The sequence below is a fragment of the Ipomoea nil genome, unplaced genomic scaffold, assembly GCF_001879475.1.
Source record: "Ipomoea nil cultivar Tokyo-kokei standard unplaced genomic scaffold, Asagao_1.1 scaffold2749, whole genome shotgun sequence".
NCBI classification, from domain to species: Eukaryota; Viridiplantae; Streptophyta; class Magnoliopsida; order Solanales; family Convolvulaceae; genus Ipomoea; species Ipomoea nil.
In genome coordinates this window covers 929,727-956,200 of record NW_017619177.1, presented here as the reverse complement: position 1 = coordinate 956,200, position 26,474 = coordinate 929,727, and the positions used below count along the sequence as shown (strand labels likewise).

The 26,474-nt window shown below is 35.6% G+C and overlaps 2 protein-coding genes across 2 annotated transcripts; one reads left to right on the top strand and one right to left on the bottom strand.

Moving 5' to 3' along the window:
• Positions 1-268: 268 nt before the first annotated feature.
• LOC109156644 lies at positions 269-1,351 on the bottom strand. Its single transcript, XM_019304495.1, has one exon. The coding sequence runs from the start codon at positions 1,349-1,351 to the stop codon at positions 269-271; it is 1,083 nt and encodes a 360-aa protein (XP_019160040.1).
• A 24,391-nt stretch (positions 1,352-25,742) lies between these two features.
• On the top strand, positions 25,743-26,255 carry LOC109156643. Its single transcript, XM_019304494.1, has one exon. It carries the CDS (start codon positions 25,743-25,745, stop codon positions 26,253-26,255), a length of 513 nt encoding a protein of 170 aa, XP_019160039.1.
• Positions 26,256-26,474: the final 219 nt, after the last annotated feature.

The window sequence follows — 26,474 nt, the reverse complement described above, 5'->3', positions numbered from 1 at the left end:
TCAATATCAACATGATTATCAGAATAACCTATCAAACTTGCTGTATTATTATTCTTCCATAACAGTGCTAAACCACCACTCAAACCATTGTTATCAACATAAAAAAGGCCGTCGTAACCAAGTTTAACCCGAAGTCGTTCTGCATGATCTCGGTTAACCTTGGTTTCTATCAGAAATACAAAATCGGGTTTCTTACGGGACACCATGTCCTCAATTTCGCGAACTATCTGTGGATTACCCAAGCCACGACAGTTCCAACTCAGTGTACTCATTGGGTTGGGCGGGTCTGCACCGCAGCACCCGCCATCTGCAAGTTTTTTTGGACATCAGTCATCGCTATATCCTCTCCCTCAATCACCCTCTCATCCCCCCTATGGCCCCTACACCCCCCATCCATCTCCCTCCTTCTCTTCGTTACTGCATGCATAGCATCATCCCCTACTTTCACTCCACCCGAATTCCCTTCCCCATTCACAAACTGCCCGTCCCTCACAAACTGTTCCCCCCTCCCAACAGGCGGTAATTTCTCTCCCTTCGGTTTCCCCCCAAGAGGCACTAACCACGGGTCTCCAATCTCCCTCGGGCCACGTATCCCTCCAGCTCGTAGGTCATCACTATACGGAAACTGCTCCACCGGTATGGTTGCATTACGGGCTTTAAGGCAAAACCTATATGCATGCCCCATCATTCCACAATAAAAGCAAAAAGTATGTAACCTCTCATACCTAAAATTTATCCAACAATACGTCTTATCACGCTTCAACATTCTCATCCTGCGCTTAACTGGCTTGTCTACTGGGATTGCAACACGTATTCGATAATAGGTTAGCCATGGCGCATCTAGAAATCTATCATCCAATTTGACAAACACTCCCAAAAAATTTCCAATCTGCTCAAGTATTTTGTCCGAGGTATATCCAAACGGCAAGTCGTAGCACTGAACCCATAATTCCACCGTATCAAGTGGTATCTCCGTCGGGGTCGTCCCAGGTGGAAGCTGTTTACAGACTAGCGTATGATTCTGAAACGCCCATGGTCCCCCTTCCAACACATACTGTATATCGGTATAGTGATAGAAGACGAACATAAATAATTTAGGTTGCACCTCCGTCACCTGCACCCCACGGACCGGTTGCCATACCGAAGCAAGCACTTGACGCATGAACTCTACTTTCACCGTCTTCTCCGTCAGAAAACGACCAATCAACACCCATGTCTCCACCTCATCCGGTTGGTGGTCTCCTGCACTCAGTTGTTCTGGCACGAACGTGACCTCTTCCTCTTCAAGCACTAAATCGGCCCAACGTGCTGTAATACCTGCGACTTCTCCTCCCGCAGTCGGTGTTGCCATTCTGTCTACGAACCTGATTAATCTTCGTCGCCAATACAAACTGGATCGTAATTACCGGTCGGAACCGTAACAAAACAAAGGAAAATCGCTCGGAAAAACTAGGTTAGACCTATAGGGAAGTCGAAACCCTAGACATGCTAGAGAGAAAATTTAGATACATATTCTGACAAGCATATCAATCCTAGAACTTAATCTGCTTGGATAAACTGGTAAATACAGTATTAATATGAATATAAATATAAATATGAATCTTAAAATTGGTAGTGAATTGAATATAAAAAAGAAAAAGAAAACTAATACACATATATTTACGATTCGCACTCTCATTGAGTTGTCATCCCTACAAACTTCAACCACCGCCCTCTGACATGAACGGCAGCAGTCATCTATCACTATCACTGAATCTTCTTCCACCACTGCCATAAAAATAACTACAAATTTAATCCAATGCAATGCCAACTTCAGATTTGCAGACAAACAAAAAAAATAAAAAAAATAAAAAAACCCAAAAACTTCAAATCCGCACTGACAAAGTAAAGATTGCTTCCGCAGTGTTGATTCCGCCGAAAATGCAAAAACTTCGCTCCGCCTGTTGGCTTGCCTCTTCTGTGTACACTTTCTCCGCCACGGCCAGCTGCTCCCTTACATCGTCCGTGATTTTGACGACCGCAACACATCCATTCACGCATCTAAGCCCTCTAAATAAATAGATTGATTTCTAACCATAATAATATTATGCTACTATGAGCGTGAGGTATAATACTAATCTAACCATAATTAAAAATTCTTCTATATTTTCCTACATTTAAAAAGGAATGTTAGAGGCCAATTGCATGGAATATTCTTCAAGTCTATATTGTTCTAGTATTTTCTATTACCATCAGCAATTAAAAGGACTACAGTATAGTAATATATAATTTCCATAATTAATTAGTTTATATTACCATCATGTGTGTTATTCTGACGAAATATTCCATACAATTAAAATGACTACACTAATATATATTTTTCATAATTAATTAGTTTATTTCCATAATGTTGTTATATTCACACGGAATATTATGAATTATATTATGCATAATTTAGATTATTTATTTTACTTTGACGTTGTGTTAAAAGGAATATTCCATAATATATGCATTATGCAATATGCACATTAATTCACTATGCAAGTTAATAAAAAGAAATAATTCATAATTAATTAGTTTATATTACCATAGTCTTCTTTCCATAATTAATTAGTCAATATTCATAATCTATACGTAATTTTATATATAATATATGCACTGTGCACGTTAATTCACTATGCAAGTAAATTAAAAGGAATATTTCATAATTAATCAGTTTATATTACTATAATATTCTTTCCATAATTAATTAATACACTGATATTACATAAGTGACCCTAAGTTTTGGGGGAAAAACTTTGTTAGGAGGATTTTACTTTTATATATATATATATATATATATATATATATATATATATATATATATATATATATATATATATATATATATATATATATGGGAAAATGGTCAAATAGTCCTTCAAACTTTAACTTAAAAGTCAATTAGGCCCCTAAACTTTTTAAATGTGCAATTACACTCATCAACAATTCATTTAGGTGCAATGAAGCCCAAAAACAAGTTAATGACATGCTATCATAGATCATTAAGGTTCAGACCACCTTCTGACGAATTTTCCGACAAAAAAAATTGACCAGCAACCGACCCAGATTTGCCGAAAATTTCGATGGTCACTTTTTTTTTTTTTTTTTTTTTTTTACCGAAAAATTCGCCGGGAGTTGGCCTGAACCCTAATGACCTGTGATAGCAGGTCATTAATTTGTTTTTGGGCTTCATTGCACTTAAATGAATTGTTGATGTGTGTAATTGCACCTTTAAAAAGTTTTGGGACCTAATTAACTTTTAAGCTAAAGTTCGAGGGCCTATTTGACCCTTTTCCCTATATATATATATATATATATATATATATATATATATATATATATATATATATATATGTATATATATATATGTATGTATATGTATATATATATATATATATATATATATATATATATGTATATATATATATGTATGTATATGTATATATATATATATATATATATATATGTATATATATATATGTATATATATATATATATATATACATATATATATATGTATATATATATATATATGTATATATATATATATATATATATATATACATGTATATAGATATATAGATATAGATTGATATGTAAAGATGGATGAATGAATAAGAGATTCTCCCTTTCCTTCCTTATCTCTCTATTCTGTTTTTCTTTCAACAGATTACTATTAAAAACTATATACTTCCCGTTATTGTTAAAATAAAATATCTTTTAGTTGCACTCAACATATTCATGTGTGATTAAAATCACAAATCGGCCTTTCTATACCAATAGATCAATGTAATAATGAAGTTAAATAAAGTGGTAGAGAGACAACTCAGGCAAGTAAAATTATCTCATAAAGCCTAACAATGAGTGAATGAGCTATTTAAAGGTGTAGAAATTCTTTGCGTGGTTGATTATTATTATTTTATTTAGAGTTAATTTCCAAAATGGTCATCCGACTATGACTTTTACTCAAATTGGTACCTGGACTTTTAATTGCACCCAAAGTGGTCCTCTGACTATTGAATTTTCAGCCAAAATGGTCTTCCGTTAGTTTTGGTGTTAAATGGGTGTTAAAATGAGAGGTAAAACTGGTTATTTAGGATTTTCACTATAGTCAAAGACCTATTTTGGGTGCAATTAAAAATCGAATGACCAATTTATTTTGAACTATGTAGTTAATATTTTAAAAGAAAATTTCATTTTTATGAACTGTCTAGTTAATATAATCTAAAAGTTTCAATTGTGTATTATTGTATTTAAATTAATATAAAATACTTAGAGTTGATCTAATTAAATTTAAAAGTATTTATGAATATAATATTAATAGCGATGAAATAATCGTTATTCACAGAGATTGAACAATGTTATTGATACATCAACAAACTAAGTCTAAAATTATGCGGGAAAGAACATACAGTATTAATATGCCTATAAATATAAATATGAATCTTAAAAGGAATCTTAGAGGCCAATTGCATGGAATATTCTTCTAGTCTATATTGTTCTAGTATTTTCTATTACCATCAGCAATGAAAAGGACTACAGTATAGTAATATATAATTTCCATAATTAATTAGTTTATATTACCATCATGTTTGTTATTATTCCATACAATTAAAATGACTACACTAATATATATTTTCCATAATTAATTAGTTTATTACCATAATGTTGTTATATTCACATGGAATATTATGAATTATATTATGCATAATTTACATTTTTTTTTTACTTCGATGTTGTGTTAAAAGGAATATTCCATAATATATGCACTATGCAATATGCACATTAATTCACTATGCAAGTTAATTAAAAGAAATAATTCATAATTAATTAGTTTATATTACCATAATATTTTTTCCATAATTAATTAGTCAATATTCATAATCTATACGTAATTTTATATATAGAATATGCACTATGCACGTTAATTCACTATGCAAGTAAATTAAAAGGAATATTTCATAATTAATTAGTTTATATTACTATAATATTCTTTCCATAATTAATTAATACACTGTTATTACATAAATGACCCTAAGTTTTGGGGGGGAAACATGGCTAGGAGGATTTTTACTTTTATATATATATATATATATATATATATATATATATATATATATATATATATATATATATATATATATATATATATATATATATATATATATATATATATGGGAAAAGGGTCAAATAGACCTTCAAACTTTAACTTAAAAGTCAATTAGGCCCCTAAACTTTTTAAATGTGCAATTACACTCATCAACAATTCATTTAGGTGCAATGAAGCCCAAAAACAAGTTAATGACATGCTATCATAGGTCATTAAGGTTCAGACCACCTTCTAACGAATTTTCCGACAAAAAAAAGTGACCAGCAACCGACCAAGATTTGCCGAAAATTTCGCCGGTCACTTCTTTTGTCAAAAATTTCGCCGATAACTTTTTTTTTTTTGCCTGAAAATTCGCCGGGAGGTGGCCAGAACCCTATTGACCTGTGATAGCAAGTCATTAATTTGTTTTTGGGCTTCATTGCACTTAAATGAATTGTTGATGGGTGTAATTGCACCTTTAAAAAGTTTAGGGAACTAATTTACTTTTAAGCTAAAGTTCGAGATCCTATTTGACCCTTTTCGCAATATAAATAAATAAATAAATAAATAAATATATATATATATATATATATATATATATATTTATAGATATATAGATATATAGATATAGATATATATGTAAAGATGGATGAATGAATAAGAGATTCTCCCTTTCCTTCCTTATCTCTCTATTCTGTTTTTCTTTCAACAGATTACTATTAAAAACTATATACTTCCCGCTATTGTTAAAATAAAATATCTTTTAGTTGCACTCAACATATTCATGTGTGATTAAAATAAAAAATCGGCCTTTCTATACCAATAGATCAATGTAATAATGAAGGAAAATAAAGTGGTAGAGAGACAACTCAGGCAAGTAAAATTATCTCATAAAGCTTAACAATGAGTGAATGACCTATTTAAAGGTATAGAAATTCTTTACGTGGTTGATTATTATTATTTTATTTAGAGTTAATTCCCAAAATGGTCCTCCGACTATGACTTTTTCTCAAATTGGTACCTTGACTTTTAATTGCACCCAAAGTGGTCCTCTGACTACTGAATTTTAAGCCAAAATGGTCTTCCGTTAGTTTTGGTGTTAAATGGGTGTTAAAATGAGAGGTAAAACTGGTTATTTAGGATTTTCACTATAGTCAAGGACCTATTTTGGGTGCAATTAAAACTCAAATGTCCAATTTAATTTGAACTATCTTGTTAATATTTTAAAAGAAAATTTCATTTTTATGAACTGTCTAGTTAATATAATCTAAAAGTTTCAATTGTGTATTATTGTATTTAAATTAATATAAAATACTTAGAGTTGATCTAATTAAATTTAAAATGTTATAATAATATTATTATTATAATTATTAAACCAAGCAAGTAATTAATAATTAGTTAATTTGTTGGAAATAATGAAAGTAATTGGTGTGGGTCATGCATTGTATGTGAAGAGTGGCCTAAATTATAGCATTAGTACATGGAGCATTAGCTTCCTGATTAGTAGCTTTCATTTAGTATAAATATGTGGTTTGTATTCATTTGTTAATCATCCCTTCAAATAACATTATTCATTCCTCTCTCTTCTCTCTCAATATATAAATATAATATATTGATATATTATATTTAATATATATTATAGATATATTATATTATATTTAATATACATTATATTAAATATATTATATTTAATATATCTAACATTTGGTATCAGAGCCAGTCAACCTTTCAACCCCGAGGTATTTTTCATAGTGAATTATGGCCACAAATTTCAATATTGTATGGTCGGGTCTCAAATTGGACGGGAACCTCAATTACAATTATTGGCAAATTATGATGTCCACACATTTGCAAGCTCAAAATCTTTGGAGCTTTGTTGATCCCGGTCTACCCGAAGGAGCTGATGCAGGCGCTATACGGCGAGATAAATTGGCCTTGGGTCAGATTCACCAAGGTGTTCATTATTCCATTTTTGGGCAATTAGCTCGTGCTCAAACAGCAAAACAAGCTTGGGACATCTTAAAGGTGTCACACAAAGGAGTCGATCGGGCGCAGAAGTCTAAGTTGCAGTCGTTGAGAAGGTTGTACGATAATTGTGAGATGACCTCTACAGAAACAGTAGATGCGTATTTCACTCGTCTTATTGATATGGTGAATAAGATGAGGCTATATGGAGATACGATTGAAGATGGTGCAGTGGTTGAAAAAGTTCTTCGAACTATGCCGATGAAGTATGACCATGTGGTGGCTTCAATAACAGAGTCACACAAAACCGAGCTCTTATCAATTGCAGAGCTGAAAGGTATGGTAGAAAGTCATATTGACAGGATTGCGTCAAAATCGGAACCACTAGCAGAAGAAGCTTTGAAGAGTCAAGTCACCCTTAATGTGACTGGCACTAATCAAAGAGGTGGAGGATCTGGTAGAGGTCGTGGAAGAGGAAGAGGAGGTTCTGGTGGAAGAGGTCGTGGTAACTTCAACCAAGGAGGAGGACGTGGTAACTCCAACCAAGGAAGAGGTGGAGGTAATACCAAACAAGGTAAATTTCCATTTCATTGCTACAATTGTGGCAAGTATGGGCACAAGATTGCAGATTGTTGGTATAATGAGGACAACAATCGTGGAAATCAAGCAAACATTGCTGAAAATACTACTGAAAAGTCTGGTGAGAGTTCTGAAACTTTACTTTTGGCCAGCGATAGTTTTTCTGCAGATAAGAACATATGGTTCTTGGATACTGGGTGTAGTAACCATATGTGTGGGAAGAAAGAATTGTTTTCCGAACTAGATGAATCAGTCCGGTCTGAAGTAACGTTTGGCAATAAGTCAAAGGTGCCAATTTTGAGAAAAGGTAAAATCTCTATTCAGTTGAAGGATGGTACTCACAATTTTATATCCGATGTGTTCTATGTTCCTGAACTACACCAAAATTTGTTGAGTATGGGTCAGTTGTCAGAAAAAGGATATAAGATACATATTGCTCAGGGGTGTTGTACCATTGCAGATGCTAAAGGAGTTTTGATTGCAAAGGTAAATATGTCCCAAAATCGACTATTTCCTTTGAAAATTAAGCATACTCTCCTTGCTTGCTTTAATTATGAAGTTTGTGATGATAATTGGTTATGGCATATGCGATTTGGGCATTTTCATTTTTCTGGGTTAAACTATCTTGCGAAAAAGGAACTTGTTTCTGATTTACCTGTTGTGAATGTCCCTAATCGTATCTGTGAGATTTGTGTGATTGGGAAGAAGCATAGAGATCCCTTTCCCGTGGGCAAGTCAAGGAGAGCCACAAAACAGTTGGAGATTGTTCACTCAGACCTGTGTTCGTTGGAGGTTCCCTCATATGGAGGTTGTAAGTACTTTATTACTTTCATTGATGATTTCAGTAGGAAAACATGGGTTTACTTTCTGAAGCAAAAGTCTGAAGCATGTGATGTTTTCAAACAATTTAAGGCTTTTGTTGAAAAGCAAAGTGGTTATGAAGTTAAAATCTTGAGAACTGATAGAGGTACAGAATATATTGCTTGTGATAATTTTCTGAAAGAAAAGGGTATTCAGCACCAAATGACAGCTAGATACACTCCACAACAAAACGGAGTGGCTGAGAGGAAGAATAGGTCAATCATGGATATGGTGAGGTGCATGTTGAAATCTAAGGATCTGCCTAAGCCTTTTTGGGCAGAAGCTGTTGCTTGTGCTGTCTATGTGTTGAATAGGTGTCCAACTAAGAGTGTCCGTGATAAGACGCCCGAAGAAGCTTGGAGTGGGAGAAAACCCTCTATCAAATATCTCAAGGTTTTTGGATGTTTGGCATATGCCCACGTGCCGAATCCATTGAGAAAGAAGTTGGATGATAAAGGTGAGAAGTGCATATTCATTGGTTATAGTGACGCTTCAAAGGCTTATAAACTATACAATCCTGAAACTAAAAAGGTTGTTATAAGTCGTGATGTCACTTTTGATGAATATGGTGCCTGGGATTGGTTAGCTAAAGATGAAAGTTCAGTTGTTATTCCTGCTGTTGAAAATATTGTTGAAGAGCAACCGATTCCAGATAATGTCCAGTCTCCTTCACAGCCAGAGTCGTCAGTTCGACGATCTCAGCGCGAGCGCCACTTACCAGCTCGCTTGCAAGATTATGTTTTGGGTCATGATAATGACCTGTCTGATGAAGAAATTGTTCAATTTGCTCTCTTTGCAGATTGTGATCCTTTAACTTTTGAGGAGGCTGCTACAGAAACTCATTGGCTTAAGGCGATGGATGAGGAGATCCGTGCCATTGAAAAGAATGGTACCTGGGAGTTAACAGATTTACCTCCTGGAAAGAAGCCAATTGGAGTGAAGTGGGTTTACAGAACGAAGTACAAGTCAAATGGAGAAATTGACCGTTTTAAGGCACGGTTAGTAGCAAAGGGTTACAAGCAGAAACCAGGTATTGATTATTTTGAGGTTTTTGCTCCTGTAAGTAGACTTGATACAGTTCGAATGGTTATTTCTCTTGCTGCTCAAAATGATTGGAAATTGCATCAAATGGATGTCAAGTCTGCTTTTTTGAATGGTTTTCTTGAAGAAGAAATATATGTTGAGCAACCTGCAGGATTTCTGAAGAAAGGGGAGGAAAATAAAGTGTACAGGTTGAGAAAAGCCTTGTATGGCTTAAAGCAAGCGCCTAGGGCGTGGTATGGTTGCATTGACTCATATTTTGTTGAAAGTGGTTTTGTGAGATGTCCTCATGAACACACTTTGTATGTCAAATGCACGGATTCTGGTGATATTGTTTTAATCTGTCTGTATGTTGATGATCTGGTTTTTACTGGAAACAACTTGAAGCTAATCTCAGAATTCAGGGAGGCACTCATTAAGAGGTTTGAAATGACCGATATGGGCCTTATGTCTTACTTTCTTGGCCTTGAGGTTATTCAGATGGATGGTGGAATCTTTGTTTCACAGAAGAAGTATGCTGCTGATATTTTGAAAAAGTTCAAAATGGAAAACTCCAAACCAGTTTCGACTCCGTTAGCTGAAAAGTTAAAGGTGTCCAAAGATGAGTGTGGTAAGAATGTGAACGTTACATCTTATAAAAGCTTAATTGGGAGTTTGAGGTATCTGGTGGCAACAAGGCCAGATATTTCTTTTGGAGTTGGAATTCTTAGCAGATTCATGGAGGAACCAAAAGAATCACATTGGGCTGCAGCAAAGCGAATTCTGAGATATGTCAAAGGTACAAGTAATGATGGAATTTTTTACTCTACTAATGAAACTGTGGAACTTGTTGGGTACACAGACAGTGATTGGGCTGGAGATGTTGAGACTAGAAGAAGCACGTCAGGGTATGCCTTCTATCTTGGTTCGGCCATATTTTCTTGGTCTTCAAAGAAGCAACAGATTGTAGCACTTTCAACCGCAGAAGCAGAATATATTGCAGCAGCAAACTGTGCTACTCAAGCAGTTTGGCTGAGGAGAATTTTGGAATTTCTACAACACAACAAAGAAGCACCTACAACTATTTTTTGTGACAACAAATCAGCAATATCGTTGTCCAAAAATCCAGTCTTTCATGGTCGCAGCAAACACATTGATATCAAGTATCACAAAATCAGAGAGTTGGTTGCTGAAAAGCAAATCAACATTGAGTATTGTTCAAGTGAATGTCAAGTTGCAGATATCTTTACGAAGCCGCTGAAGACAGAGACATTTCTCAAATTGAAGAAGGAAATTGGAATGACCAATATATCCAACTTGGTTTAAAGGAGGCAATGTTATAATAATATTATTATTATAATTATTAAACCAAGCAAGTAATTAATAATTAGTTAATTTGTTGGAAATAATGAAAGTAATGGGTGTGGGTCATGCATTGTATGTGAAGAGTGGCCTAAATTATAGCATTAGTACATGGAGCATTAGCTTCCTGATTAGTAGCTTTCATTTAGTATAAATATGTGGTTTGTATTCATTTGTTAATCATCCCTTCAAATAACATTATTCATTCCTCTCTCTTCTCTCTCAATATATAAATATAATATATTGATATATTATATTTAATATATATTATAGATATATTATATTATATTTAATATACATTATATTAAATATATTATATTTAATATATCTAACAGTATTTATGAATATAATAGTAATAGCGATGATATACAATTTATTCCAACCATTTCATATTTTATTATAAATATTCTTTTATCACGTTTTGAAGTTTTTTTTTTTTTTTTTTTTTTCGCATCCACAACCTGACCAACATTATTTTTACTTTAATTGTTAGCTTAAAAATTATTTTTTTTTAAAAAATAACTTAGAATAATATTTTTGATTATTAGCCTAGTTCTTTTATATAGTTGTACAAACTAACATCAACTTTGGATTAACTCTTTATTTTCAGGAATGCTTGACATTATGTATTTGAAATTTTGGATTTTGATTTTCTATGATCATAAATAGGCATACATATAATAACAAAACTATTATGAAAAATTACAACCAAATGGACAACATACATAAACCATTGCTTATTAAAAAAAAAGAAAAAAGACAACAGTTAAATACAAAACGATAAGAAAGATAATAAAAATGAATACGATAATACACAATTGAAACTTTTAGATTATATTAACTAGATAGTTCATAAAAGTGAATTTTCTTTTAAAATATTAACTAGATATTCTAAAACATTGAATTGTCAATTTTACCCCTCATTTAAACACACACTTAACACCAAAACTAACATATGACCATTTTGACTTAAAATTTAATAGTCGAAGGATCACTTTGGGTGCAATTAAAAGTCAAGGAACCAATGTGAGAAAAGACTATAGTCGGATGACATTTTAGAAATTAACTCTTTTATTTAATAATAGATTATATTATGTTGCATGTTTACAATAAAAGAGAATTTCCTAGACGACAAAGAACATTAATTGCCAAGTCTATCAACTTTTATCAAGACTCAAAAACCTATCTATAGATTTGGGTAGATAAAATGTCTATATCTATATCTATATCTATATACATATATCCATCTGAATTAGACTAAGGAATGCTGAAGATCTGGAGGGAGAAACAAGTGTCTAGTTCAAGCATTCATGAGATAACAATGGAGCCAGGTATGTTCACTGCCAATTAAATACAATATGTGAAATCATGTGTTCTGAAGATCTGGTATTTATAGATTTGACTTACATTTGGCATCAGAACTAGACTGTAGAATATATGAATTTTCATATATTTGCGTATGTATGTATTGATGTTTTCGGCGTATATAAAATATCCGTTATGTTTAAAATGCTATTTGTTTCGAATGATTAGTTTTTAATGTTTAATTCCACTAAATGCTAAATCTCTAGAATTAATCAGTACATGCTAGTTTTGAAGGTTTCACACACACACACACACACGCATATATATATATATATATATATATATATATATATATATATATATATATATATATATATATCGTGAAAGCTTCCCATGCGGTTGAATGTTTCCCGTGCGGTTGATTAATGTGCGTGAGATTTGTACTCAATGTGCGTGAGTGTTGTGCTTAATGTGCCTGAGATTTGTACTTAATGTGCGTGAATGTGTAAAATGCAGCAGAAAATACGGATGTCAGCTTCGTCCCCATCCCCAGTAGCCATTGCCCCCTTCTGAAGTAGCAGTGTTGGAGGCACTAGGCGTGATTAGTGTGGGCTTAGTGATCAAAGCACTAGATCACGGAAATTCATTGTATCTAGGAACCAAGAAGTGGTGGATATAGTGAATTGCTCTTGGACGATAAGAACAAGTGGAGTAGGAGGATTACATCACCTCGCGAACCACTATAAATTGCCTTGTGTCATTTACTGCTTTATTTACTTACTGCTATCACGTGGATACACTTGACACAATCACACAACTCGTATTTAATTATTCCGCTGCGTACAAGACTCTAACAATCTAGTAAGAGTTTTGATATCTCTGTTGCCTTAGCAATTGTTGCATTCGCGAAAAAGTTTAAAAGTCTATTCACCCCCCCCCCCCCCTCTAGACCTTTACCATACCCCTTTAGGACCAACAATTGGTATCAGAGCCTGTAGTCTATTTGAGTCAGCTTGCTTTTGACTGCTAGGCAGATCCATTTTACCAGTGTGTGATTGGATTTTGTTATTCTTTTCCCACGTGAAAATGAATAAGGATTTAGCTCAAAATTTATTATTCTCTCTTGATAAATTTGATGATTGGAAAGTTCGTATGCAGGTTCACTTATCGGCCTTACACGATGAAATGTGGGAAGTCATTTCTAATGGACCGATAGAAATATTGAAAGTCAACACGACATTTCTTCTATCATCCGATGCTCAACAATATGTACCAAAGCCAAAACCGGAATGGTCATCAGACGATAGAAAAAGAAATAATCTTGACAACATTGATTCAAAACCGTTGATGATACAATATTCCCAAAAATTCGAAAATGCACAACCGCGAAGGAAATTTGGGATACTCTCATCAAGATCGGTGAAGGCGATGAACATGAAAAAGACAACAAGCTCACGATAGCCATGAAGAAGTTCGAAGATTTCAAAATGCTATCAAGTGAAAGCATTGTTGATATGGAAGCAAGAATGATTAAAATTCTTGGAGAGATTAATGATCTTGGCAAAGAGATTAGCCAAAAAGAAATTAATCTAAAAATTCTACGAGGCTTACCATCCGCATGGGACATGAAGGTTACGGCTATGCGAGATCACCGAGATCTAAGAACGTTGTCAAATGACAAATTGTTTAGTGATCTTAAAGCATATGAGTTCGAAATGAAGGCCAAAAATGATGAAGATTATGAAGTTCGAAATCCAGCTTTATTGGCCGAACAACCGTCAACCTCCAAGTCAGTAGATAATATTGATTTTATGACTGTTGAACAATTTGCTCTCTTTGTTAAAAAATTCAGAAAATTCATGCGAAAAGGAGACAACAAATATTTATCACGAAGAAATCAAAATTTCTCTCGTGGAAATCAAAATGCCGCATGGAAGCCGAATGAAGAAAAAGTTGATGAAATGAACGATCTATGCTACAACTGCCGCAAACCTGGACATTTTAAAATAAATTGTCCGCATCCGATCGTTAGCAAATATCAAGGCAAAAACGTTGAATCTACACCAAATAAATTCGATAACAAAGATCGAAGATTCAAATGTGACAAAAGAAAGGCGCTACTTAGCAATGAACCGAATGAAGATGATGAATCTGATGAATCATCAAGTGATGAAAGCTCAAGCTCGGATAATGATACGGCGCTAGTATGTAAATCAAGTGAGTTGAGTGAAGATTGTCTAATGGCTCTTGGAGCAGAGGAAGAAGAGGTAACATCTGGTTCTTTTACTTCAGTTAGTTCTTCCTTTTCTCGTGAATCTATTGGCAATCTAATGCGAGATTAGCAAGAGATCTTGGCCACTCATTCTCAACTCAATGAGCGCAATAATATTCTAATTCTTGAAAAAGAAGAGCTGAATAAAAAATTGCAAGATGCTTTACTTGAAGTGAGTAACTTGAAGAGTAAAAATATTTGTCTTCAAGAAGAGTGTAAAGCTAGAGAGGTTAGAGAGCATAATCTAAGAGCTACAATTGCTACGTTTACAAATTCATCCAAAATAATGGATAAAATGGTAAACATGCAAAAGCCATCAGGAGATAAGACTGGAATTGGTTATGACTCCACATGTTCTCAAACCCCTCCAAAACTGACTAATTTTGCTACTACTTTAAATAATAAAGTACAAGTGGTAAAATTTGTGAAAAGCCAGGATAGCACAATGAATCGAGGACTTGGCTATCAACAAAATGCAAAAATGAATACTGCTAGGCCGAACCACGTTAATTACACGGCCAAGCATTCAAAATTCATTAAGTACAAAAGATATGCCAATGAGTTAAGTGCAAAAAGACCTCATAGGAAAGAGAGAAGTTTTCCAAGGATTGGGGCTGGGAGATTATATCCCACTGAGCAAGATTGGTTGTTTGATTATAAACCATGGACCAAGTCCAGGTTTAATGCTTTTCATAGGCTAAAACAACAATCTACTTCCCAGGTGCCAAAGTATAAAAATAATTTTCAAAACCGGACACCAAAAATATTTTCTAGAATCAATTATGATTATCAAGTCTCAAATGGTTACAGACCACCTTATCTTAATTCAATAAGATCTAAGTGGGTTTGGTTACCAAAAATCACTAACAACAAAGGACCCATACAAGAATGGGTACCTAAAAATAATTAATCTTTTTTGTAGGATGTTCGGTACATCGATAGTGGCTGCTCCCGCCACATGACGAGAAATAAATCTTATCTAGTGAATTTGAAGAAAATCGATGGACCAAAAGTGATTTTTGGAGGAAATCAAAACTATGGAATAACCAAAGGAGTTGGTACGATTGAAAGAAATGGAATAAAAATTGAAGATGTATCGTACGTAGAAGGATTGAAGTTCAACTTGCTGAGTACTAGTCAATTTTGTGATAAAGGCTATCTTGTGGAATTTTCCAAAGATAAGTGCCTAATCAAAAGTGAAACAACAAAGGAAGTAGTACTCACTGGAGCAAGGAAGAAAAATATGTACGTTGTTGATTGGAGCTCAAGCAAAGAGTCAGTATGCTTAATGGCCAGAAATTCAAATGAAGAAAATTGGGAATGGCATAGGAAGCTCAACCATCTAAACTTCAAGACAATCAATCAACTTGCAAAGAAAAATCTTGTTGAAGGTTTACCAAATATTGTCTTCAAGAAGGACCAACTGTGTGACGCATGCCAACGTGGAAAACAAATTAAATCGTCGTTCAAATCAATGACGCAAGAGTCAATGTCAAGACCGCTAAGCTTACTTCACATGGACTTGTTTGGACCGGTCGATCCAATAAGTGTAAGTGGTAAGAAATATACTCTTGTTGTTGTTGATGATTTTTCCAGGTACACTTGGACCGTATTTATCAAGAAGAAAAGCGAAGTTGAGCAAGTGTTACCAAAACTGTTAAAGCAACTACAAAATGAGAAGGATATGAAAATATCAAAAATCCGAACCGATCGAGGAACCGAGTTCGTGAATAGCATGATTCAATCATTTTGTGATGTACAAGGAATTTATCATCAATTATCTGCCGCAAGAACGCCGCAACAAAATGGCGTAGCCGAAAGAAGAAATCGGACGCTTAAAGAAGCCGCACGAGTGATGATTAGTGCATCCGGTCTCCCGAAAAGATATTGGGCGGAAGCTATCAACACTGCTTGCTACACACAAAATAGAAGCATGATTCACAAGCAGTACAAGAAGACGCCATATGAATTATACAAAGGGAGAAAACCAAATATTAATTATTTTCATATTTTTGGATGCAAATGTTTTATTCATATTAATGATAAATTGCATCTAAAAGCTTTTGATGAGCGTGCAGAGGAAGGAATTTTTCTAGGATATTCGACTACCAGCAAAGCATTCAGAATATTAAACAAAAGACCAATGGTGGTTGAAGAGTCCATACACGTGGTGTTTGATGAAAAATCGCACGTCAAAAATAATGCACTGGACGTGGATGACATGCAAAATGGTAACAGGTGTCAAATTGATTTTGGTGATATTAATGATACGGGTGAAGATGTTTTGCAGGGTTTAGATGAGCTGGAAACCAATTCTCTAGAAAATCCCATCTCTCATCCAGAAAGTGCAAGTGGCACAATTAATTATAATATTAATAGAGATGAGGTTGGAGATCCAGTTGGAGAGCCAATTAGAGATGAGGTTGAAGATCTAGTTGGAGACCAAGGAATTAATGCAGAAATTCGAACAGATCACTCTAATTCTCAACCAGCGAATCCATCCAGTATCATGCACCCATTTGAACCAGATTTGAGATGGCTCAAAAATCACCCTCCAGATTTAGTCATTGGAAATGTACGCGATGGCGTGAAAACAAGATCCTCAACCAGGGAAGCATTGTTCACGTGTTATTTATCTCTAATTGAACCGAAGGAAGTGGACGAAGCTTTAAATGATCCAAGTTGGATTGACGCCATGCAAGAGGAGCTTGATCAATTCAAAAGGAATGACGTTTGGGAACTTGTTCCAAGACCATGTGATCATAATGTTGTAGGAACAAAATGGGTCTTCCGGAACAAAGCCAATGAAGACGGCGTAATTGTTAGGAATAAAGCAAGGCTCGTTGCAAAGGGATATTCGCAAGAAGAAGGAATAGATTTTGATGAAACCTTTGCACCCGTAGCAAGACTTGAAGCAATAAGAATTTTCCTAGCTTATACCACACACAAGGACTTCACCGTCTACCAAATGGATGTCAAGAGCGCATTCTTGAACGGATTACTTGAAGAAGAAGTTTATGTCGAACAACCCCCAGGTTTTGAGGTAAAAGGCGAAGGTGACAAAGTCTACAAACTTAAAAAGGTATTGTATGGGTTGAAACAAGCACCAAGAGCTTGGTATGATACCTTGTCAATGTTCTTAATAAGTTGTGGATTCACCAAAGGCCAAGTTGACAAAACTTTATTTCGAATTCAAGATGGTGAACATATTTTATTAGTGCAAATATATGTTGATGATATTATATTTGAAAGCACTAACAATTCTTTGTGTGAGAAGTTTTCAAAGCTTATGCAAAAAAGATTTGAAATGAGCATGATGGGTGAACTAAATTACTTCTTGGGCTTACAAGTTAAACAAATGAAAGAAGGAATTTTCATCAATCAAGCCAAGTACACCCGCGACTTGATCAAAAAGTTTGGCCTTGATGGGAAATCATCGATCAAAATTCCTATGAGTACATCATTGAGGCTAGACAAGGACGAAGATGGAAAAGATGTCGATCAAACAAAATATAGAGGAATGATTGGTTCACTTCTATATCTCACTACAAGCCGGCCAGACATATCTTATGCTGTGGGAGTGTGTGCGAGATTCCAAGCAAATCCAAAAGAAAGCCACCTCACCGCAACAAAGAAGATCATAAGATATCTAAAAAGGACGATCAACGTAGGATTATGGTATCCTAAAGGTACAGATTTTACTCTGACAGTTTTTTCAGATGCGGATTTTGCAGGATGTAAAATAGACAGAAAAAGCACCTCCGGGACATGCCAATTCTCGGGGGGAAGGCTTGTTTCTTGGTTGAGCAAAAAGAAAAATTCCATCACAACTAGTACCGCCGAGGCCGAATACATTACTGCAGGGAGTTGTTGTGCGCAAATATTGTGGATGAAGCAACAATTGAAGGATTATGGAGTAAATTGTAATGACGTTAGTATTTATTGTGATAATACTAGTGCAATCGCGATCACTCACAATCCGGTGCTTCACTCAAGAACCAAACACATCGACATTCGACATCACTTCATAAGGGATCATGTTGAAAAGAAAGATCTAAAAATTGAGTATATCCCTGCGGAGAACCAAGTTGCAGACATTCTCACAAAGCCTTTATGCGAAACGAGATATGCTACGTTAAGGCATGAATTGGAATGATCGAGTTGAGCTAAGTATCACCGGACTTAATTTCCTTAATTTTAATTGATACGTATGCTCAAATTAATTTATTTAGTATTATTTGTTCGTTTTTTTGTTTGAAAATTACGTGAATAATTTTTCAATATGTGTTATCTATTTGTTTATATATTTGCATGTGTTATTTTACGTGTGTTTATGTGCCATGCAAAATTGTTTGATAAATATGCAATTTTTGGAATTTTTGAGATTAATCGCATGATGGTTTAAATTGCTACTTGAAATGCAAGTAAATTTTTGTACATGTGTATTAGTCTTTATGAATGATTTATTTACATGCCTGTTTGTTCTTAAGTTGTTTTTAAATTATTTTGTGGCATGATAAATATCTGTTACGTGAATTGCATGAGTCATATGTGTTTAATTATTATTTGTTTTGTTTTGAAAATTGCCATACGAAAAAGCTTTTTAAAATTGGTATCAAGTTATTTTTGGTTTCTAAAATTTGTTTGTGGAAAGAAGTTACAAATTTAAATATTTACCAAAATTTGTGTGATTTATATATGTATTGCCGTGTGTGCTTGTATATATATAAATATATATAAATGTGATTGTTTCCTAATTGTTTTTGGTAACCAAATCCCAAAAGAATTTTGATACCACCAAAGTGTTTAAATTTATTCTTTTTAATCGTGTGGTTGTTATTGTTTTTTAAAAGAAAATTCAATTTTTGAAAGATGGAGATATTTTACGTGATTTTATTTATTTTGTGAGAGAACTAACCAATTTGTTCGAGAATCCTCCTCCTAAACCGTCTCTCCAACCTAATCTCCTCTCAAATCTCCTTTCATATCTCCAAACTCTCTTCAAATCAATTCAACAAATCTCCACTCTAAAATTCAAATCTCCACCTGTCCACTCAAAATTAATTTCCAAACCATCCCATATTTATTTTAGCAGCATAATTACCTCTTGAGAAGCGTTACACGTCGAATCCTTTCCTATCCACCGTCCTCCTCATCCAATGAGAATTTGAGTTGCTAGCCGAAAGTCGTAAGTAGGGTTCATCGGTTACAATAAACCCTAGAGCCCACTAAGTTCATCTAGCACCTTCTTCTCACTATAAATTAGGAAGAAGAGTCGAAAGAATCAAACCTGCGAAGAAGAAGTCTTTCGTGTGTTTATTCTGCAGGTGAAACAATGGGGTCCAAGAACAGGGATGGAGAAAACGTGCCAAGGAGAACATCCAAACGTGTGTGGGAACGTGTGAGACAACAAAAGCTGAGAGCTATTCGGAATGCTCATGGAGGACATTTGATCGGAGACACCATGGATGATCCCCTCGTGCTTCTCTCGGAAGATGAAGAGTTTAGAAGACCAACAATGAAGCATGACAAGAAGAGCACCTTCGACCCGTTCAAGATGTTGGAAAATCCAGTTCCCATCTCATCGCCAAGGGAACCGGGTTTTGTGTATGAAGATGAGCCACCTTTCCAAAACTTTGTGCCTGTGGTCCAAGGAGATATCTATGATCAGTTGTTGAACATGCCTGACCCTGACTACATGTTCTATCTGAACAATCTGATGGATGAAGCAATGAACACGCAAGAACAAACTCCTTTGCCGCCTCTCCCGGAACAAGTTCTTCCACCGCCTCCACCACCAGCACCAGTGAATCCCAACATCAGACCTCCAGTGGACTACACGAGGTTCTTTGCCGCAACCTACTCCTCAGCAAGCTCAAACTACGAAGATGGAAAGCATCTTTGTGAGTGCCAATTCAGTGATGGCTCTGGACCCGGCTACTGTCTATCTCCTCCACGAAGTGACTCTGATGCAAGCTTAGGGACGACCTTCTCCTCTAACAAGAGCTAAGGAAAAATGTTATGAAAAATATGTAGTTCTTGTGAGACTCCCTAAGAAGGAGTCATAAATAAAAAATCTCGTTTTATCTCTCTCTATCTCTCAACTATATAACTTGGACAATCTTCAAAAACGTGTTCAACAAGAATTTAAACAATCTGCCATAGATGATGTTGACGTGGTTAGAGAAGAAATTAGAGCAGATGATGGAGATGAGATTAGAGAAGAGATGGGAGAACCAGTAAGAGAAGAAGTTCTGATTGAAAATAGAGAATTAATTGGGGGGGGGGGGGGGAACAATTAATTGAAGTGGTAGTACAAAATGTCTCTGTCAAAGCTACTGCAATCTTCCAATCCCCACTAGAAGACAGACCTTTGTCTGAGCAACCCATTCTCTCAAATCATAGCTTCTCACAAGATATTGACAATTATCAAGGAGAAGAGGAAGTCAATACAGAAAGAGAAAATCTTGGAAAAGAAGCCAGTTGTCGAGAAAATTCCACCATGGCCGAATCATCTGAAGGAAGAAGCCTACAACTTGTGGAAACTCCAGTTCTAGCATATTCAAGAAGGAAGTTTCTCATATCTTTACATAATCTGAACTGGACAACACACCATCGGCCTGAAGAAGATGAAGATGATCTTTTGGCAACTTTTTTTGCCAAAGTATCCGAATCTGGAGATACAATCTGCCACAAGATCGGAGCTACTTTGAGAGATCAAGGACATTTGGCAATTCAAGAATTTGACAACACAAGGTCAAATTTCACGCAAATGTTTGAAAAACATGTTTCTTTGGAGTCCAAGATCGAAAGAACTGAAGATCGTTTGAAGGCTAACATCACTGCCAGTTTGGTTGAAGTGATCAAAAACTTGAAGAAAGAGAAGGAGGAAGCCGAGAAGATAAATTATGAAAGACATATCAGGCAACTGAAGGCCATACAAGAACAAGAACGGAGAATCAATCAATTTGAAGTTGAGCTATCTTCTATGACTCAGAAGTTGGAAACTTTGCAAAATACTTCTGACGTAGCTAATGACGGAATCAAGATTGTGAAAGCCAACCAAGACCGAGATACCCGTATTCTTAATTATCTTGCTGATAAAGCCAAAAGGGGGGGAAGAATATCTCAGTCATATGGCAGCTCAACAACATGAATATTTCATTGGGAAAACACAAGTTACACCACCAAGTGGCCGAGGCCGAGGCCGTGGACGCCAAACATCTCCAAGTGCTTTAGGTTTTGCTCAATTTTCTAATCTTGGTTTAGGTGCAGGTTCATCCAAAAGAAAAGCTGATGATTGGTTCAATTGCTCCAAAACCGATATACCATCTATCGTATGGATCAAAGAGAACGCACCTGCCATGATCAAGAAGCAATCCCCAGCTGAAGTAGCTCACTGGGTAAGTGAAAAGAATAAGGAAGAATAGATAAAGAGAAAGAAGATGGACATGTGGTTTGAGTTGCAAAAACTCACTAAGACCACAGGAAATTCTCTTGGTCACGGTAGAAGCTTCAATGAATGCATAGAATGGATTGAAGCTGGAGTCATACCGGGATCAAATCTGAAAGAAGCATATGAAAATTACCTCGCCGGACAAGTCAACAAGGAATTCTTCTGTGAACGAATCAAGAATGATGTGTACAAGATGAGAGAACACATCAAAGATGTTTTGAAAAATGGAAGGAGTGATAAGTAGCAAAAGAGGTAATTTGATTTTCGAAACTTGTTGTTTTGTAAAACTGATGTTTCGAAATTTTCAAAGTATTTTCCCTTATTATGATCTTACAAGTTATGTTAATTTCCTAAAGTGGTCTATATTTGTTTTTGATATCTTAACTTGTAATTAGAATGTGAATTAAAAGACAAGCATGTAAAACGCATAACAAAAGAAAAATAACTAGAATTAAAAATGCAATTGCGTATTAGGAACTTTTCTAAAATCAATTCACGAGTCAAATTTTATTTCCTAGAATATATTTTGTTAAACTCATCATGGCTTTGTCAAATAAAATTGAGCAAAAATAATTTTTGAAAAAACTTAAAGCCAATGACTGAGTATAGGATTTTGGCATTATCAAAAGGGGGGAAATTGTTGGGAATATATTGTAATAGATTTTGATATGCCAAATTGTATTTTAGAATCCCCAATTTTATTTATTAAGTCTAGGCGTGTCATAGACCATGAAAGGAAAATTAACAAATATGAAGAAAGGGAAAAATACGAAGAAGAAGATGTATGCGTATGATATGTATACTAAAATAGCCCACACGCCCAACTCAAAGAAGAAGTCATACTGATGAATCTCATACGAAGAAACGAGAAGCAAACCAAAACTCATGAAGTTATCTTGAAGATCAAGCATCTATGGAAAGAAAGAAGTACATCAAGAGGAATGCTATAATGACCAATAATTTGTACAGTTGAGATGGATGAAAGCTTGATGTATAAACCACAAGGTCTCAGGTTTGAAACTCACTCCCTACAATTTTATAAAGAAGCCTTAATTCAAAACTAAGAAGGAGATGAAGTTTCAATAGAGGTTTCGAAAATAAAGAAGAGATGAAGTTAGAGATGCGGTTTGCAAAGTCAAAGTCTTGATAAGTCAAGTCAATATGAAGTTAGATGCAGTCTTCATAAGTCAAGTCAATAAGAAGTATGAGATGCAGTCAAAGTCAAGTTCCAAAACCACATAGTAAGAGCTGAAGTTCCAAAACCACATAGTAAGAGCTGAGCTGAAGTTCCAAAACCGACCGAGCTGAAGTTCCAAAACCACATATAGTAAGAGCTGAAGTTGGAGATGAAGTTCCAAGCTATATATAGTAAGAGCTGAAGTTGGAGAAGAAGTTTCAATATAGTAAGAGCTGAAGTTGGAGATGAAATTCCAAGCTATATATAGTAAGAGCTGAAGTTTCAATCAAGGATTGAATTCCCACCATCTAAATGAGACCCAGATCAAGAGGTCTCATTGGCCGAAACACTTCATCAGTAGCCATACAGAGAGAATAAAATACACAGAAGATGAAAGTCCCAGAAGGCGCATGATCTACATCAGAATTATTTTAAAGCCCTTCACGTGAAGACATGATCTGCATCAGAAATATTTTAAGTCTCTTCACATGGACCACATGCCAAGCAACGGCCAAAATATTAGAGATATCATTTTTAAATATGATCTTTTGAGAAAGCTACAGATCCTCTGCAAAAGGCTACAAGAATTCAAATCTGAGATTTGGAATTCAAATCTGAGATCGACAATTCAAATTTGAGATTGTCTTTTTCCAACGGACAACTTCTCAAAACCATCTATAAAAGGATGAAGAATGAAGCACATCAAAAGCACTTCCAACACAAGCAACGAACAGTACATACGAACAAGTGCTATACTCAAAAGTGAGAATATATTCAAAGTGAGAAAAATACTCAGAGCTCAAAGAGAAAATATTCAAGAGTGTTTAATTCTTCATCATTGAGAGACTTGCTACACATTGAAGATCTATTCAAGAAGTCTCAAAGTTGGAAGCCAGTGAAACTTGTTTTTCTACAAACAAGTGAATTAACAGTGTTGGAGAATACTGGACGTGATTAGTGCGGGCTTTGTGATCAAAGCACTAGATCACGGGATACGTCGAAGACGGGGGGAAAGTAGCACGGAGCTGTGAAATCCTGGATTGTCACACGGAGCTGTGAGATCCGAAACAGCAGTGTTGGAGAACACTGGGCGTTATTGGTGTGGGCTTGGTGATCAAAGCACCAGATCACGGGATACGTCGACCGGATCGTGGAAGACGGGGGGAAAGTAGCACAGAGCTGTGAAATCCTGGAAAGTAGCACGGAGCTGTGAAATCCGAAGTAGTAGTGTTGGAGGCACTGGGCGTGATTAGTGTGGGCTTAGTGATCAAAGCACTAGATCACGGAAATTCATTGTATCTAGGAACCAAGAAGTGGTGGATATAGTGAATTGCTCTTGGACGATAAGAGCAAGTGGAGTAGGAGGATTACATCACCTCGCGAACCACTATAAATTGCCTTGTGTCATTTACTGCTTTATTTACTTACTGCTATCACGTGGATACACTTGACACAATCACACAACTCGTATTTAATTATTCCGCTGCGTACAAGACTCTAACAATCTAGTTAAGAGTTTTGATATATCTGTTGCCTTAGCAATTGTTGCATTCGCGAAAAAGTTTAAAAGTCTATTCACCCCCCCCCCCCCCTCTAGACTTTTACCACACCCCTTTGGGACCAACAAGATGTCCTAGGAATGAGAGCACACTTACCAAGGTGCATTAAATGCCAAAGTACTACTCTTCAGTGCTAGAAGACAAGATAAGCAAACGTGTTTGCCTCTAACGGCTATGCAGTACAGTCGCATTTAATGAAGCAATAAATGCACAAGGCTCTCCGGTTATTGACCACTAGATAATAGGTTTGAAATGCCATCTCCCTCCAACGGATGGATTTCCTCTCACCTATAAATACCCATCTTCCTCACATAAGAAGATGCTGGTTCTTTTCACTCGATCATACTATCAAGCAAAAGCTCTTAAACAAGCTCACCTCTTACCAAGCTTTTGTGAACCAGTGTTCAAGGCGTGAAGATCTTTAAAGAAGTTCATCAATCTTCATCTTCCACCTTGAAGAAGTCTTGCATCTTGTACGAAGCAGTCATCCTTCATTTAGTCAAGACTTAACCACGTTGGATAAACTAGAAATCATTTTCTACCAACCTCAACTCCGAAGAAGACGTTGATAGAGGCGGAGTAAACTCGCGGAGTTGAAAAACCTACAGGAAGTTGTCCGGCTTAGTGATCAAGGAAGCTTTCGTGTAATTTGTACTAGGAGTGATAGTGCAAACCTTTCACGAGTTGTGAAAGAAGAGTGGAGTAGGCACAGTTGGCCGAACCACTATAAAAATCTCTTGCCCTTGTCTCTTTACTTTTCAGCATTTACTTTCTGCTTTACAATATCTTTCGCCCAAACCGAAAGCTATCTCAAAATCTCAAACTGTGCAAAGCAACTAAAACCAATTTAATGTATCCGCTGCGCTGCAACCCCGAAAGGTTGCTATTTGGTAAAAATCGAGAAGAGTCTATTCACCCCCCCTCTAGACTCTCATTATAACCCTACCGGGACCAACAAGTGGTATCAGAGCCAATACCTCGATCGATAAAGGCTTTGCATTTAATGCCTGGTAGATCCCTTATCAAAAAGTTTATGAAAAGTTGCATATTTTCAGCTTTGTACATTTTTAGTAAAAATGGAAAAGGATCATGCTAACCGCTCTAGGCAGCTTGCCTTTAGCCTCTCCAAGTTTGATGACTGGAAAGTCAGAATGCAGGCTCTTCTCTCATCAATACATGACGAAATGTGGGATGTAATAACCACAGGACCAATCACCATCATGATGGCGAATACACAAGCTGCAGCACAAGGAGCAGGTGCTGAGCAGATGGTACCAAAACCAAAGTCTCAACTCACCACGGAGGAAAGAACAAGAGCGAACTTGGATAACGTAGCACAAAATATCCTCTACAATTCTCTCGATGACTCCTTGTTCCCCAGAGTTCGAAAATGCAAGAATGCTATGGAAATCTGGAATGTTCTGATGAACCTAGGTGAAGGAGACGAACAGGAGAAAGACAACAAGCTGACAGTGGCCATGAAGAAGTTCGAGGACTTCAAGATGCTGCCGAATGAAGCTGTCACAGACATGGAACTGAGACTCACCAGACTCATGGGTGATCTGTCTGCTCTCGGGAAGGAACTGTGACACCCCGAAATCCAAATTCAATTAAGGGATTAATTGAGTAATTAATCCTATTTCAATTGGTGAATTAATTCCTAAAAATCCTGAAATTCAAAAGTTTGGGACTAGTAATTGACTAGTCAACCCCAAAGTCAAAGTTGTAGCTTAAGCTTTGTAAGGAGTCCCCTTGTTCCTTACACTTCCTTATGTAAGTAAGGGTATTCTTGACCTTTCACTTGGTGT